Source organism: Uranotaenia lowii, chromosome 3, assembly GCF_029784155.1.
Source record: "Uranotaenia lowii strain MFRU-FL chromosome 3, ASM2978415v1, whole genome shotgun sequence".
Taxonomy (NCBI): domain Eukaryota; kingdom Metazoa; phylum Arthropoda; class Insecta; order Diptera; family Culicidae; genus Uranotaenia; species Uranotaenia lowii.
In genome coordinates this window covers 118583234-118600106 of record NC_073693.1, presented here as the reverse complement: position 1 = coordinate 118600106, position 16873 = coordinate 118583234, and the positions used below count along the sequence as shown (strand labels likewise).

Here is a 16873-nt window from a genome sequence, read left to right as displayed (position 1 = left end):
TTCGATTCCGACATTCGAGCAAGTTGTTCCGCTAGTGATTGCTATACTTGAAAAATAAAGCGAACTGGATAAAATGAAAAACTAAAGAGGAAAGGTAGGACTAAATGCACTACCATCAGTTTTATGAATTTGAATAAACATTTTTAATCTTTCATAATTTAATGTTAAGCTTTGAAGATGGTATGACATTTATTATGGAAATACAAAATTGAAAAAAAGTTTTTTAAATAATATGATTTTTTTCCCGATTTTTGAAAATTTTGGCAGCTGTTTCATTCCATACAATCAGTTATAAGTTTATAACTCATGTATGGTAAAAAAGCCGTTTTCACATTTTTCTATGAAATTATACCATAAGATGGCCATAGAAAATTCACAATACTCCGATAAGTGCATCTAGCCCTCACGATTGAATTTCACAATTTTGACAGCTTTAATAAACAAATAGAATTTGATTTATTGATAAAAGCTGTCAAAATTTTGAAATTCAAATCGTGGGACTTTCAGAGTTCTTAATTCCTTCAATAAGAAAAAAAAACAGATATTTATAATTGTATTCGACGAAATTTATATTCTTCTTAACAGGCGCAAATAGTTCGCCTTTCTCCTACTGATTCGAACCAAACGCATGATATAAGCTCCGTTCAATCGTAGGTAGCAATTGAAATCTACTGATTGCTGTTGCTGTCAAGCAGGGATGCCAGGTGTTGAGGATGAAAAATCTGGGCAATTTTCAAAAAAAGTCTGTGTGTGTCTGTGCATAAGGAAAATCACAAATTTGGTACTTAAATTTGATGAATCGTGAGAGCGGGGGGGGGGGGGGGGGGGTTGTTTGTGCTATGGTGTTCGGGTTATTTTCGAGTTGATAACTGTACAACAATTAACAAACACTGTTTCCTGCCAAGTACCATTGCCGATGTTATTTAAAAAAAAAAAAAGTTTAATTAATGATTGGGCAAATACCAATGAAAACAAGCCAAATTTCAGTCTAATCTGCCACTTACGGTTCAAATCCGATACATGAATATTGATTTTATCACTCAATTTTGAAAGTCTGTAACATCTGGGCACTCTCAGCAAAAATCTGGGCAAAATCTGTGTCTGACCAATATCTGGACGAAGGCTCAAAAGTCTTGGTTTTACAGACAAATCTGGGCACCTGGCAACCCAGCTGTCAAGTCAATGTTTTAGTAGAAACAGGTCTGGTCGTTGTTCAATGGATCAAGTTGAAATCGATCGAAACTAGTCAAAACAGATCCAGCTCGGCAGCAGAATTCGTTAAGACCTGGAAGAAATCGATCGAAGTCAATTGGAAAGAGACAGGTGATCAACTATCAATCCATTTCTACTTATTTAGACCAGACTTCATTGAACAGACTTATAGTTGATGATGCGTTTGGTTCGAATATTTAAGATTTCGTTGCCTATCTGTAGGCGATTTTTTATGCTAAGGATAATTTGCATGCAAATGAGCATTCAGCGACCAAAATATGTTGATTAAAGTTATTATTATGTCACATGAAAAATCTTTGCTATGATACATGTATGACTGATTGTATCTTTGTACGTAGAAACATTGTACCTAGAAATATTAGTTATCAGTAGTGAGATTTACTTTTTTTAAAGTAATTGCAAACAAAATAAAAAGCATTTAGCTATATGCAAATCATGAGTGAATGCATTGCTTTGAAATTTTACTACAGAATTCGTTACTACAAATAATCACTATTAAAATAAATATCAATATGAACCATACCAGCTGACATAATATAAGCACAAATTGAAAATTTCTCGTTTAAAAAAATTTAATTCAATGATCAGTAAGCTTTTCACGTTTGGTACAAAGCTTGCATATTGCATAAGCGCCGGGCGCATCTTAACGACGTGAAATTGGCATTTGACACCGCTAATAATATTTACCTTCAGTTATACCACATACCTACCACATATTGACTATTTTAAAGCAGTGGAACAATTTTATTTAAGTATGCATAAATTATTAGGAATTATTAGGCATTGGCTTTACACAAATAGTATATATTTTTGTCATAATCAACCATTCATTTCATGATTTTTTTATTTTTCCCTAAAAATCATTTTTAACAGTTGAAAATGATGAGTACATCAAGAAAAAAAAATTAAAATAAAATACGATTTTTCAGTTTTTTATACATTAATTGTGGCAAATTTGTTACTTTAGGAAACAAATTGTTAATTCATTTTTTTTAGCTTTTTACTATTTATACTGTATTTATATTATTGTTTCCAAAAATTTATACAAATTTCTAAAAAAATACATTTTGAGACAACACAAGCTGTCGTAATTCTACGTTAACTTTGCGGTCGTGTCATATATACAACTTCTTCAACTTTTTCATATTTCTTGATTATTATTTCTGTTAAGGGGAATGTGGCATGTTTCATATTTTTAAAACCAGTACTGAACTCCTATGAACGTAAAACATGGTTGCAGAAATTTATTAGACTAGGTATTTTAAATTTGATTTAAAAATCGTTTTCGTCTCTGTGTAGAAGTTGATGCTTTGAGGTTACATTGGTAAGTCTCTATTATGTCAGTTTTAAAGAGTTTTATTGATCATAAGGGATACAAAACACCTTCATAATATTTACAAATGCTAGTACAGTAGTGTTCCGATTTTGTCAGCTCCCGATTTTGTCTACCCTCGATTTTGTCTATCCCCGATTTTGTCAGCATTTTATCCCGATTTTGTCAGCCTTTAAATTTAGTTGAAATTTTCTGCTTTTTAACTGAAATTCCCAGTCATTTAACACTGTATGTTGTTTTTTTGAAGGTCGCCTGACCCACGTAGAGGACCACCCATTAACCACTTGGTATTTTAAGGGTTGGGGTGATTGAAGGTTCATAAGAGATTTCATTGATGTCGAATGGAAGGGGGTTGAAACTTGACCACATTTTGATCACATGGTTTATGGATAGCCCTTGGGGATCATCCATAAACCGCGTAGACTTCAGGGTGGAGAAGGGGGGGGGGCGGTTTCCAAAGTCTACCTAATCATGAAGCATTTCTGTAATGTTGGCAGCAGTGAGCTGTCAACACGTGCTGATAGGTTCAAGATGTATTAAGTTTAAAGTGATCTAACTTATGTGATCAACAAATTCAGGTGTTTTGCAATTGCATATCAATCCTGCAGCTACGCACCAACGGTTTTTCAAATGGAATGTACACAATCCATTGTATGAAGGGTGTTTGTAAACAATCACTTAGGGTTGAGTTCTTGAACAGGTCCTCCATTTTGCTATTTGCAAGACCTTTCATTTGACGCCTCGAGAACTCAAATCGATCAAGCGGTCATCGAGAAACGTGTGTGACATGATTTTGTTACATACACACACATACAAACATACATACACACATACATACACACATACATACACACATACATACACACATACACACATACATACATTTTCCGATCTCGACGAACTGAGTCGAATAGTATATGACACTTGGCCCTCCGGGCTTCGGATCGAAAGTTGGTTTATCAAGCGACATGTATACCCTTCTTAGTAAGAAGGGTATAAAATAAAGAAAAGGGGTCAATGTCACCCCTTATCACGGTTTTAACATAAAATATTGAAATAGCAAGTAAACGGTCAATTATCAAATCAAAATTGAAATTATTATCAAGAAAAAAATTTTTCCCGATTTTGTCAGGTACCCTGTTTTGTCAGCCCTAAATTCAAGATGGGGCTGACAAAATCGGAACAATACTGTAATTGATAAACTAAGGGAGTTTGTGTGCTAAGGCCGAACAACAATTAAAATCGAATGGACTATGAAGCTACATAAATTCAGGGGCTAAATTTTTTAACATTACTTATAAAATTGTAACTACAAAAAAATGAAATTGTGCCTTTATTCATTTCCTTAGGCTCTCGCACTTTTCCCCTTTATTTTTTTCCTTTCAACTTAACATTTGATAGTGTTTCTAGCTTTATGTCCTAGACTGGCTCACTTTTGGAAAACGTTTCTTTTTTTTCAATTCCAAAAATTTACCTCAAAACTCTACAAAAACTACACCAAAACTATAAATTTACTAACGAAGAAAGTTTAACAGTCACATAAATCAACCTGCTGCTTCCAAACGCTTTAATTTCATCAGGAAAGATGTTTGTTTGATAGCCTTCGAAAAATAGATTTTTCAAGATTTTGAAATAACATTTTTACTTTCATTTGAAATTTTCGAAAACAAACTAACTTTTTCCCAATAAGAAACTCAACATGTAGGTTTTTAAACATAGAAATAAGTTTTGAAATATTTTAAATTTAGACTAATTTATTGATGATTAGGTGGAAAAAATCACGTTGATCAAAGCTACCCCGGTGATCAATGTTACCCCGTTTTACGGTATATAACAAAACAAAAATAAACTACAGACCCCGTTCAATTTTGGCCGCATCCATTTTTGGCAACATTCGATTTCGGCAAAATATGTTATGTTATCTTATCATTTTCGATTTTACAGGAGATACATGTATACTTTTGACAAACATCTTCACAAACTCAAGAACAAATACAGTCAAAAGACTAGAAATGACAAAAAAAAATATATTAAAAAGGTTGTTATAGACAAAAATAACTGTGCTTAAAAAAGCAAACATTCCAAACGTAGCAATAAAGTTTTAAATGTGCCTAAAACACGATAAAAATAAAAAAAAAAAATGATTGAATATTATCGAAATTTGCGTTCATAATAATAACGGTGGCTTATATTTAGTAAAAAGTGGGAAAAAAATAGACGGAGAGAGCCGTTCACTTTGACAGCAAAAATTTTCGAGCGTTTTGCCAAAATCGAAAAGGAGTGTATTGATTTAATATTTGTCTATTGAACTAAATGCATATGCAGTAACTATCAAAAATGTATGATATCGTGCAAAGCTTGTGCACTGCTTGATTTCCTTATAAAATGTATATAAATTGTCAAAATTAAAGTTCTCATTCCACAATTTGGATAGATTATGTAAAAAGTACATTCTGGTATTTATCCAAGTTTGATCAAAATCGATCAACGTCATACAAAATTAAAGCAGTTTGAATTTAGCAAAGAATATACTTTTTGCCTAATATCTCCAAATTTTGAGATGAAAACGTGAAAATTGTGAACACACATACTGAGGAGAAATGTTTAAAGCACGGCCATGGATTGCAGAATATTCAAACGACTACAATTAAATGTTTATCACAAAACCAGATTCATGTGTCGGGATAACGGTTTAAACGTATTCCAACATTTTTCAAATTATTGTTTTAGTGTCAACTAGCCTATTTAGATGGCATCAAAACATCGATTACAGTAATTTTAAGTTTAGACCAAAATGCTTTTTTACCTTTTTTTTTAAAAACCATTTATTATCCAAAGATGGACAATAATTCTGCATAGATAAATATAGGGACAAAAGTTATAAATATTTCTAACTATTTCTTGACCCCAAAAAGAAATAAAATTTAATCTTCATGCAATTCTTCAGGTCCTCTCATTATCCCTGTTATCTGTCTTTTTTCAACAGTTACCTTTTGATACGGTTTCTAGACATTTTTCTTACACAGGATTACCCTTGAATAAATGAATGCAAAACGACCATACAAATATAACTGAGAAACTATAGAGGAGAGTGGGGATATTTGATCCCCTTTTCTTATTTTCACCATATCCTTTTGGAAAAATTTAGCAACTCGCATCCTTTTACATTTTTCGGCAGCGTGTAACTTCAAGTTTCTATGCTTCAAAAATTAGAACGATTCTTCAACCCGTAGATGAACTAGAAAAATTTTCGTGGGAGTAAAAAAATTGCGATATTTTTTAAGTGAAGGGAGACTTGATCCTATTTTGAAGGATACTTGATCCTTTATTCAGGAAGCTCTAATCCTTGTAAACAAATCAAACAAATCCCCAAGATAGAATGTCAATGGACTATTTTGGCCATGTTTGTTCTCATTTCTCAATTTATAGCTGTCAGAAGAAGAAAATTCTATAACTTTATCTCAACCCCTAAGACATTGCATACTTCAAGGCGATATTTTCTATAATTTAGAGAAAAAATAATTATTTCAGCCCTTTTCTTCAGACAGTGTTGAATAAATATAAAATATTGAAGAAATATTAGTAATCTCGCAATCAGCAATGATCACGATTCATTCAGAAGGAGAATATACCGTTTTGAACTCTAGGGATCAAATATACTCATAATCACCATTTTAGAAAACTTTTACTGAAAACAGTTGAGAGTTCTCCATTGCTTTGAAAATATGGTATAATGAAGTTCATATAATACTCAAACGATAGATATATTGGATTTAATTTTTTTGTAATAATTTTTTCATGTAAGGAACATTTTAAAGTCATGAAAAAAGGTCTTCAAGTCACATTTTCTGAAAGTTTTCTTACAAAGTTCAATACATTTAACAATTATTTTGTTAAAATTTTTGAGCTTTAAGCATTATTGTTTTGCTACATTTGGCACATTTTTCTGGAATATTTTATCTTTGTAAGACATTCCAGCTACGAGATATAGCTAAGGAATCAAGTATCCCAGGGATGAAGTATCCTCATTCTTCCCTACATTTACAAAGCAAAAACAATGTCTTTTCACATAAAACAACCTTTTCAGTTATCAGAAAAAAATGATAAATAATGAGTCTGCGAAAAAACTCTATTACAAAATAAAAATAAAACAAAAATTGCCAAAAACATATACTTAATTTTGCCAAATTGTAACTAAATTTGTAGGCTTTCTCACCTAGAAAACAGTTTTGAGATAGTTTATCTTTAGATCAAGTTAATGATGCCTTTCTGAATAAATTTTATGTTTATTTAAATCATCCCAGTGCTCAAAGTTCCCCCAGTTTACGGTACTTCTAAAAAACTATGGAACTTGTTCTTAAAAGTTACTTTATGTGCAAGAGGACCGCAAAAAAAAATCAAAAAGGTTTGAAAAACAATACTTTATTTTAACAAACAGAGTATGAACTTTACTTAAACTTTATCCAATGTTGTTTAAATAATACAATATTGACAATAATGGACTGTTAAATTTATTGCAGCATAAAATTGAAAACTACAATGACGACCTCATGAACATTTTGTTAAAATATATTTTTTTAAGAAAATCAAACGTTAGGAACAGAAACTTCGTGTTTCCTTGAAAAGGAATTATCAAATAATTAAAGAATAAATTACAAACTATACCTAAGGCAAGTGGAGACGAAGTTGTACAGAGCTGATTATTAAACAGAACTTTGTTTTTCAACATTTATCATAAAGCACGAAGTTTTTAAAGCTTGGTTGAGGATTAAGCCATAATTTGAAATGAAAAAAGACAAAATTTGCACGTGTTTGCTAAGAAAACGAAAGGAAAAAGATATTGCTTTCTTTTACCTCATTGAACGGAGTTAGTAAGGACAGCACTAGTTCAAAGTTATTTATTTTTTAAATGGAATGTATTCAACTCTTATTTTTAGCATTTCCAAACAAAATGTTCATATTTAACGTCATATTATCAGAAATCGTTTTTTTTTTGTTTCGATTATAGTCGTTTTACCATTTTTATGGCATTCGCGACTTTATAAACGTTGCAGTTGGCGGATCGTTATTGAAAAACTATCCGGTACAACTGTGTTCGATGTTTACTCTTGGGCTTGAACTCGCGGACATCGGCTTAGGAGATAACAGACTTGCCAACTCAGCTATATTACAAGCCGGGCAAAAATGGTCTTTTTCTAATTTTATATGATTCTTAAAATTTATTTGAATAAGTAAAGACGCCTACACTCACCCCCATTTACCTTATTAAAATTTTCATAAATTTGATATTAAAAATTTTCTGAATATTTATAGGGGAGAGTGGGGTATCGTGGGCCATGGGAAAACGTGGGCCACTTTTAATATCTCAGATGTGTGTTGAGATAAAAATCTCGAACCAACTGTCATCGTCGTCGCTTTGCGTGAGCATATATTCCTATACATTGTTTACTGAAATACGCATCATATGCTTCTTTTATTTATCAAGCTAAAAAAAGTTAGAAAAAATTACTTACATAATTAAATAAACACCCGCTAATTTCATCGATGGGGAACCTAAAGTGCATAACAAAAATATGCTCATACGCTTATAATCTTAGTTTTGGCATGATCTTTCACGTGGAAAAGGAATTTTTGATAAAACATCAATAAGTCACTGAAACGCAACCAATTTGCAAATCATAGCTTGTGGGGAATCGTGGGCCACCCATCTTGAATCACCTTTATTTTTATGTTTTTAAACACATTCAGAACTTAAAAGAAAATAACTTATTAAAAATTTAAAAAAAAACTTTATGATACCTTGAAAATGTAAAAAACCATACTATTTTTTATTTTCATTTTGTCTTTTATAATAAAGAAGTTATGGAACAACGAAAAAAAGTGGCCCATAATTCCCCACTCTCCCATACTAAAATAGGCAATTGAAAACACTTATATATTAAATATTTATATTAAGGTTAATTTTGATTTCGATAGTTTTCCAGGTACCATTTCGAGCAGTACAAAATGTTACCAATTATCAATAACAAAGTTTAAAATACCTAAATTCCAAATGTTGTCATCGAAACAAATCAATTATCCAAAAAGGCATTGCAAACTTATCCCTTGAACAATCATTGGTAACCCAGATCAAATTTCAGCAATCAAATTCAGATTTAATCAGAAACCAAAACTCTGATTAGATTTGTTTGAAAACTTTGAAACGGAAAAGTTAAAGCGAAGTCCAACAGCTTTCTCTTGAACATTTTAATTCATAAACCCTTCCAGAGGAGGAAGGTAATAATTTGAAGCCATTTGCAGCCGAAACTTTTCGGGGCTCAACTTCCCTGAAACAGTTGCCCCCCGAAATTAATGGACTTTGACTTGGCAAACAAAGAATCAAAACTCTCGACAGGTCAAACGGCGCGAGTAATTTATTGGGAAAAGGCAGAACTTTTCGGACTGATCGTAAATACGTTGGCCAATTATTTTCTCTCAGAAATACGATACAAGTGTGCTGAATAAATGTTGATTTATTTCGAATAAAATTTTGATAGAAATGAAAATTAAAAGATTGTTTGTGAAGTACAGAAGTTTTTGCATCTGAAATAACCAATGTAAGATTTTTTTCCTGGTGTGACGAGTACATCTTTGTAAATTTTATGATTGTATTTCATTTGTTTGTTTTGTCACATCAATTATACCTTAGCAACTGAAGGCGAATTATATCTGTCAGTTGGTTTCCCTGAAAGATTATTCCAACTCCATCTGTCACTCGGTACCCAACAGGTTGACATGAATTAAAACGTACTAATTGTGAATAGCGTAAATTTGTGGTTTCGTTTGTTTTCGACCAACGGTTTTCGAAATACTGCTATTGACACTAAAACGACCGCAGTTGGTTTAACTCGAAAAAGATTTTACCCGAATTTAATTCGGGTAGAATACCTCAATGCAGATTTGTAAAAATAAAAATTGTTTACTGCATGGCTAAAATTTTCTAGATTAAGCTTACTCGTAGCCACAACTTTTATAGATTTCTGTAAATGTGTTTACGTCCGGCACCGTATATTTATCACATTTTGGAACGTCACTGAAGCTCATTGTCCGTACAAATTTTGCATTTTCTGAACCTATTGTCTATCGTGAATATTTATAAGCTCATAAAATAATATTAATTTTCTAAAATACTTATATTTTTCTTTTTATCCTCTACTCTCTTTCAGGTTCTTTGACCGTCAATGTCAGCGTTTTACTGTTAAGCTTAGCATCACCAGATGAATCTAGTTTGGTAAGTTTATGAGAGTCATTCTACGAAATTTTTCGTACCTACATTAATTTATCGTCACTGTTCACTTCATCATTTATGTATGTCACGATCCAATTGGTTTTTTACCTATTAAATTCACAACTTTCAAATTATTTTTTGCGATTTTCCATCAAATACACAAAACCACTAAGCTCAAATTTTTCCGAAATGCAAAGAATTTGAACGCTAATTTTGAATAATTTGGGGTTTTGAATAGAAAGGGTGAGTGATCCTTAGACCGCTGCAAAAAATTACTTTTTAAGCCTTTTGGGTCACTTAGCATCAGTGTAAAATTTTAGATTATTTGGTTGATGCCTGAGTTAGTGCAACGCGTTTCAATTTCTATAGAAATTTGTATGGAAGAAGAAACTTTTGCTGATTAAATTATTTAGAAAATTCCATTTAGTTGGAAAGGAAGTTGGTTTTTGACTTTTCTTAAGCTTCATTTTTTTTTTTATAAAACATGACAAGCAGCTAAGCATTTCATGAAAAAAGTTAAAACAATTTCAAAATTAAAAAATCTGAGTCAATAGATTAGTATTAAAACATGGCAGACTTTGCTTGCTAGAGCTTTTAATAATTTGATGAAATGTTTTTGTAAAGATTATATAAATCAATCGATTCTCTGGCTATGCAATGCAGCTTTTTGAAATTTTTTATTCTCATCCTTCAGTAAAACAGCTTTCAAATAAGCAGTCAAAAGCGCTAAAATTTAAAAAAAAAATTAAAACAAAAATTTGTTCATCATCAAATATCTTTTTCTGAGGTACAAGGTTTGTGCTTTGTTCACATGAATTGTACTGCAAAAATCAAGGAGTATTTTTCATCCAAAGTCATATTTTTGGAACTTTCAGTACATCTCTGGCGATTTTTGGATGAAAAATGTTGTTTTACCATACAAATTTCCATACAAAATTGAAATTCGTTGCGCTAATTAAGGACTGGATGGACCGCTTCCAAAATTTTATTGCTATTTCTGGCAACAATAACGACCACAAAAAGTTGTGAGAGGTTCAAAAATTTAAGAATTTGAAATTTAAATACAAAGCTTGCACTACTTTGGCAAAAAAGATTACTTTGGTTCTAAAATGCCAAAAATTTGAAATAACTCATTTAGATTCTACTGATATCAGACACTCTTATGCAAACAATGAACTCCTATTTTTTCATTTATCTAACCGCCATATGGAACTAAAAGTAGGGTAAATGATCTTGAGCGGAACCAATTGGCTCAATTCGACGCAACTCGGAACAGTTGATCAAGCGGTATGGCTTTGGGTTATATCCCAACAAATATTTTTTCAGTTCAGCGGATAGATCTTGGTTTCTGCTTTCTAATGATGATTTTTAGAATATTTTAGAGTAAATCCTTATAACTCTAGAGCTGTTTAACTGAAGTAAGAATTCTGATCTTGAGCGGAACCATGCTGATCTTGAGCGGAACCAAAATATGATCTTGAGCGGAACCATTTTCTTCTGTCAACATCTTTAATAGCTCTTATTCCTAATACTTGTGTAACTGTGAAAACTTCAATTAAATTTCATCTTTGAAGATTTTAAAGTTCAAAAATTAATTTTTTTACGTGAAAAAAAGAAACTTAGCGTTCCAAAGGTGTTCTCAAAATATCCGTTCAAATTTATTTCTGGCTTAAAAAAGTCCAATTTTCCTTTTGATGCACTGTATCCTATTTTGAAAGAATCGTTTCTCTAAACTCAAATTTTAGTTTTTTTTAATCACAAAAATTAAATTCGTTAGTTTATTTGATTGATTTTTTTGAATGTGCGTGTTTAGGATCATACTGCCCCGAACAACTTTTGAAGGTAACGACAAAATTAGTAATAAAAAAGAAGATACTTTAAATTACAAATTTGGCAAAAAAAACGGTACATTGCTCTAAATCAATGTTTTTGAGAAAAAACTCTTATTTTTTTTAATCCTTATTCCTTTAATTCCTTTAACTTTATTGAAAATTCATGATAATTTGTGTCGTTTTTATATTTTAGTTGGGAAAAATCAGTTTACGTTGAAAATCTTATCATACTTTTTTAATTCAAAGTAAGAAACCTTAATTTTATATTGACCAAAACAAAATTATAATTATGGAAATCCATTCGCAATTAAAAAATTCTGTGAATTCTGTAAATATTTCAAAATATCGTGTTCTGTGACACAGATTCTGTGATAAAAATTTCCTCAAAATTTTGTGAAATAACAGATTTCACTGTTATTTCTGCAACCTTGCTGTAAGCAATTTATCCAGTTCGAGCTCAAGTGTAAAGTCAAACACAAGGAAATCGGATAGGTTTTTAATACCAGGCCACCAATAGAATCGTGAAGTATTATAAAATAGCTAACCCGGTGTGCTTTGCTACACTTTGTAAAACTAAAATGATCGGTGTAATGAAAACATTCAACCGTTTTTCTGAGCACTTCGATTTCAACGTTTCGAGAGATGTTTTCCGTGCTAAAGTTTTAAGTGTATTGAGAACCCTGTAATTAGACTTAGTTCTCTTTTTATATTAATTTTGAGACATCATTTGGACCAATATGTGTTCCGTTGATTCGTAATAAATAATGTGTGTAAAAAACAATTTGAATTTTGTTTATTAGATAGTATATCGTTTTCAATTGGAATGTGAACATCTGATACAATCTCTTGAAAAGAAAGCTACTTCATAAAGTACGAATAAGAATGGCAATGAAGATTGATTCTTATTCTGAAATAATGATTTAACTTTATTGGCTTCATTAGTTCTCGAATTATGCCAAAAATTATGTATGAAAGCCTTTCTCCTCCTTCTCGTCGTCCCTCTGAAAGAAAGATTCAAAAACACATTTCTTGAACCCCAAAAAATTAAACTTGTTTGTGTGCCTAGTTTGGTAAGCTGTGACGCCAATCAATTAGTTTTTGTTCTATTCGAACTTAATTTTACATTTTGATAGAATAAGAAATATACAAATGTGCTGCATACATTTAGGGGTATAAACTGCGTGTGAGACATTAGGCATAAGGCAGCGCACCTAGCGGTTTATTTCGGAAGCTAGTAGTTCCGCTCAAGATCGAAGATGGTTCCGCTCAAGATCATATTTTACTTTTAAAAACTACGCTATTAATTGATATTCTGATGGAAAACTTGCTACAAAAACCCGAATAATGCTTTTTTATGAGTTTTTCTACCATTTTAATCATTGAGAATTAGTTTCCAACGGTCAAGGGTGACATAAATTGACGTTCAAAGTCAGCGTAGATTGATGAAAATTGCAGCAGAAATGCGTTTGTTTTTAAATCTTCTAATAACATAATTTGAGTTAATAAATTTTAGCAAAAATGTCAATGCTTGTATGAAAAGATCTTGAAAAAGTGTTTTTTCAACAGTTTGGTAAAGTTCATAAACAATCGTTGCTTAGAACTTAGAAAAAGTAAATGGTTCCGCTCAAGATCAGATTTCGACTAGTTCCGCTCAAGATCATTTACCCTAATTGGAATAAAATTTTCAAACAGATACATTTTGAAAAACAAGAGAAATTAAGAATAAATCACGTTATTCAGCAGTCCAAGTCTAAATTAAAAGAGAAACTACCATCACTGTGCTGACAGAGAAACACTTTAACTGAAGAACTTTAACCAAATTCAAAATGAGCTCATTTTAGCCTCCTTAATTTTAAACTCAAATCTGTGCATGGTTTTGTGCTTGGCAGATAATTTTTCGATATTTCCTATTCTCAATAATAACATTTTTATTCACCTAAGGTAATATTCGAATTTTATTCACCTATGGTAACATTTATTACTGGTGGTGCCAAACTCCAGGGGCAAAAATATTCAAGTACTTTTAGATGTTTTTTTCTAGAGTTCCTGAATTATTTTTCTTCTAAGATCAATTTTAAATATTTTTCTTAAAATTAATATTATTTCCGGAATTTCGGAGGATTATAATAGCTTTTAATGCATCAAGTTGCAAAAAGTGGATTTTTTCAGCACGTGTCGCAAATAATAACGATGAATCTTTTCGAAATTGTTTTCAATACCAAATTTTTTACGCTTTTACACTGAATTGCATGTCAACTATTATGAACTTGTCCCCGAGAGTAGAGAACCAAAGAATATATAGTTCAAATATGTCACCATTTGAGTTAGTTCGAATATTTTGAATTACTTTTCTCATGTAGGAAGAATACTTCACCCATAGCCGTAGGAACGGAGGGGGTTTAGGGGTTAAAATTGAATTAAATTATACTATGATTCCCATAACCAAAACTGTATTCATATTTTCCTATTTCGGGTTCGAATACTTTTCAGGACTCTTGATTTTCAGTCCAAATAATCATAGAAAATTATTATTGGTTCAAATTTGGTTTTGCAGAATTAGTGTTCTTTGTTTTATCCGCAAAAACCAAATTAATAAAAAGGCACAGGATTTTTATTGTGGAGTTGATTCTTTATAAAAACGAATATTTACTGGTATAGAAAAATCTTCAACAAAAAAATTTACACAAAATTATATATTTTCCCACTGTATTGTTTAACATTGTTCACGCATTGAGGACATTTGGCATTTTTTGTTTCAGAAACCAATAGACAAAATTCTGCTTATTTAATATAAATAATTGAGTAACGGGAAAAGTTGCGTTACATTTTATAGAATAAGGTTTCAATGAGAATTCATAACATTTGAATTATACTTTTTAATGGAGCATACTAGCAGCTAGTGAAAAAAAAGGTATCTCATGTTTGATCTGCAATTCGATATTATTGCAGTTTTTTTAGCCAAATTTCATACTTAAATCATTAATTTGGTTCAAATTTGCATCAAATAAATTGGATCTGAAAATCTGATGATTTTATCTCTTACTTTTTTTTGAAAATTTGATTTATTTTCATCAGGTTAAAATCTTTGAATTTGAAAAAAAAGATTTGGCTTGTTTGATTTGAGTAAAAAAAAGATTTTTTTTTAAGAAATGGATGGCTCTTCTAAAAAAAGTATATTTTATGCCCAAATCCACTAAGTAAGACCTACCAGACTCTTAAACAAAGTAGCGTAAAGTAAAGCGAGTAGAACCAATTTTCTCAAGTTACGATTTAATACGAAAATGTCAGAGTACTTAAAATGAATAATCATATAGTACGAAACCCACCGCCCCCCCCCCCCCCCCCCCCAATAGTCAGTTCTTCCTACGGCCTTGACTTCACCGTATCCAAAAAAAGACATGTCGCATCACTATTTGGAGAGATGGCAAACAATACTTTTCCTGATATAAAATTTGGTGATTTTTTCTATGCTTCGAAATACTATTTTAAAAAATTTTTCATGCAATATATTTTATGTGAGTAGAAATTATATTTGCTGTTATGCTTAATAATTCCAGAAACTTTTAAGTCCTAAAAAGAGATAAAAAGAATGTGTAGATCGCATAATATTTGGATCACAATAATGTTTTCCGTTTGTGTCTCTATTCATGGCATGACACGGTACCTATTTTTCCAAAAAATAAAAGAAAATAATTGGAAATCCTTGAAAATTTGACCTTACATCCTGACATCAATACTTTCAATACTAAGAGCAGCTGCAACGCTACTGGCATAAATATTGGTTCAAATATACCAGTTTAAGCACAATTTTGAAATTTTGGATTCGGCTAAAACACACACTCCTCACCGGTGTGATAGCAAATTTAGAACGGATACACTTTAAGTGTAGACATAATTGAGAAGAAAAAAACCCTTTTTTTAGAAAAATGCATATGTTTTGAGTTACACACAATCTAACGACTGAATATTCAATGAATATTCTCTTTTGACAGGAAAGTATTTTTTTTTATTATTCTACCAGGATTTCATCAACTTAAAAGCCAAACTGACTACACAGCGAAAAAACAGGTTAATTAAAACAAAAAAAAACATATTTCTTTAAAAAATCCTCCTCAGCACGATTCCAAATATTCAATAAGTTTACTAGGTCTTGTATTCGAAATACCTTTTGAAAATGGGTATAAAATCATTAAACAACGGACGGAATGAAAAGATTGACAAACATGCTACTTTTATGTATTATAAAGTCAAATTTTCAAGATTATCAGTAGTTTGTTATGTCAACAGCAGATGGCTTTTTAGCCAGAAATTTCCCTTTCTTATTCAACTTTGAACTCGAGAAACGCTGATTGGTCTCACTTATTCGTTGAGACTGAAAGCTATTTATTTAAATAGACAAAGTTAAGAATAGTGTGGCATACATTTTTTAAACTTGATAAAGTTTTTATTAACATCTTTTCTCAATTCATTTTACGTGTAAATAATCATCATTGGTTAAAATTTTCTCACCTTGAACCCCAAACGACAAAATCGGTCGGTTGTACCTATTTTTATAAATCTAGTCCCAAATTTGCATAAACTTGTAGCAAAGGTATATAACGGTTGAGAATATTGATATCTTTGACTGTGCTAAACAGCAATAAAGACCACCGGTGCCAGATAGACTGTTTTAGCGAGTTTTGCATACACAATCGAGTGAGTTTCGCATACAAAATCGATCAATTTTAAAATTTCCACACGCATTATCACCAAATCTGGTCATTTTTGAAAAAAAATCTGACGAATGATTTGAACTCGCCAAAATAATACAAATTCAGTTTTGAGAACATTGCTTTGTGAAGTGAGAATTTGCAGATTTTGCAATTAAATCGAACAATTGTATATCTTTAATATTAATTAACATTTTCTTCTGATTTGGTAATATTTATATTGGTGTGATTTTAAAGGTTTTCAAAACTATAATTTTTTTACAAAGTTCAAAACTTAATAACCATTTGATTGGATATTTTGGTTCGATCATTTGATTTTGAATAATAATTTTCGGTAAAATCACCAAGCCTAAAGTTAAAGATATTTTTTCCCTTAGTTAATTTTGGATAATAATGGGTTTTTTTTCTCAGTGTCTAGTGATTGATCAAGTTCATATTAAGAGCTTAACAATTTAATATTAAACAAACAAATGCTCGTTCATTAAAAAATTGGAAATTT

The 16873-nt window shown here is 31.1% G+C and overlaps 1 protein-coding gene across 25 annotated transcripts in view; it reads left to right on the top strand.

Annotated features, from left to right (window-relative positions):
• The window catches only part of LOC129755407 (gamma-aminobutyric acid receptor subunit alpha-4), a 706839-nt gene that overhangs the window by 497333 nt on the left and 192633 nt on the right, over positions 1-16873 (top strand). For all 25 annotated transcript variants that reach the window (XM_055751878.1, XM_055751872.1, XM_055751879.1 and 22 more), the window contains one exon: positions 9772-9836. In XM_055751878.1, the coding sequence (XP_055607853.1) occupies positions 9772-9836 (65 nt within the window). The remainder of the gene's footprint in view (positions 1-9771; positions 9837-16873) is intronic.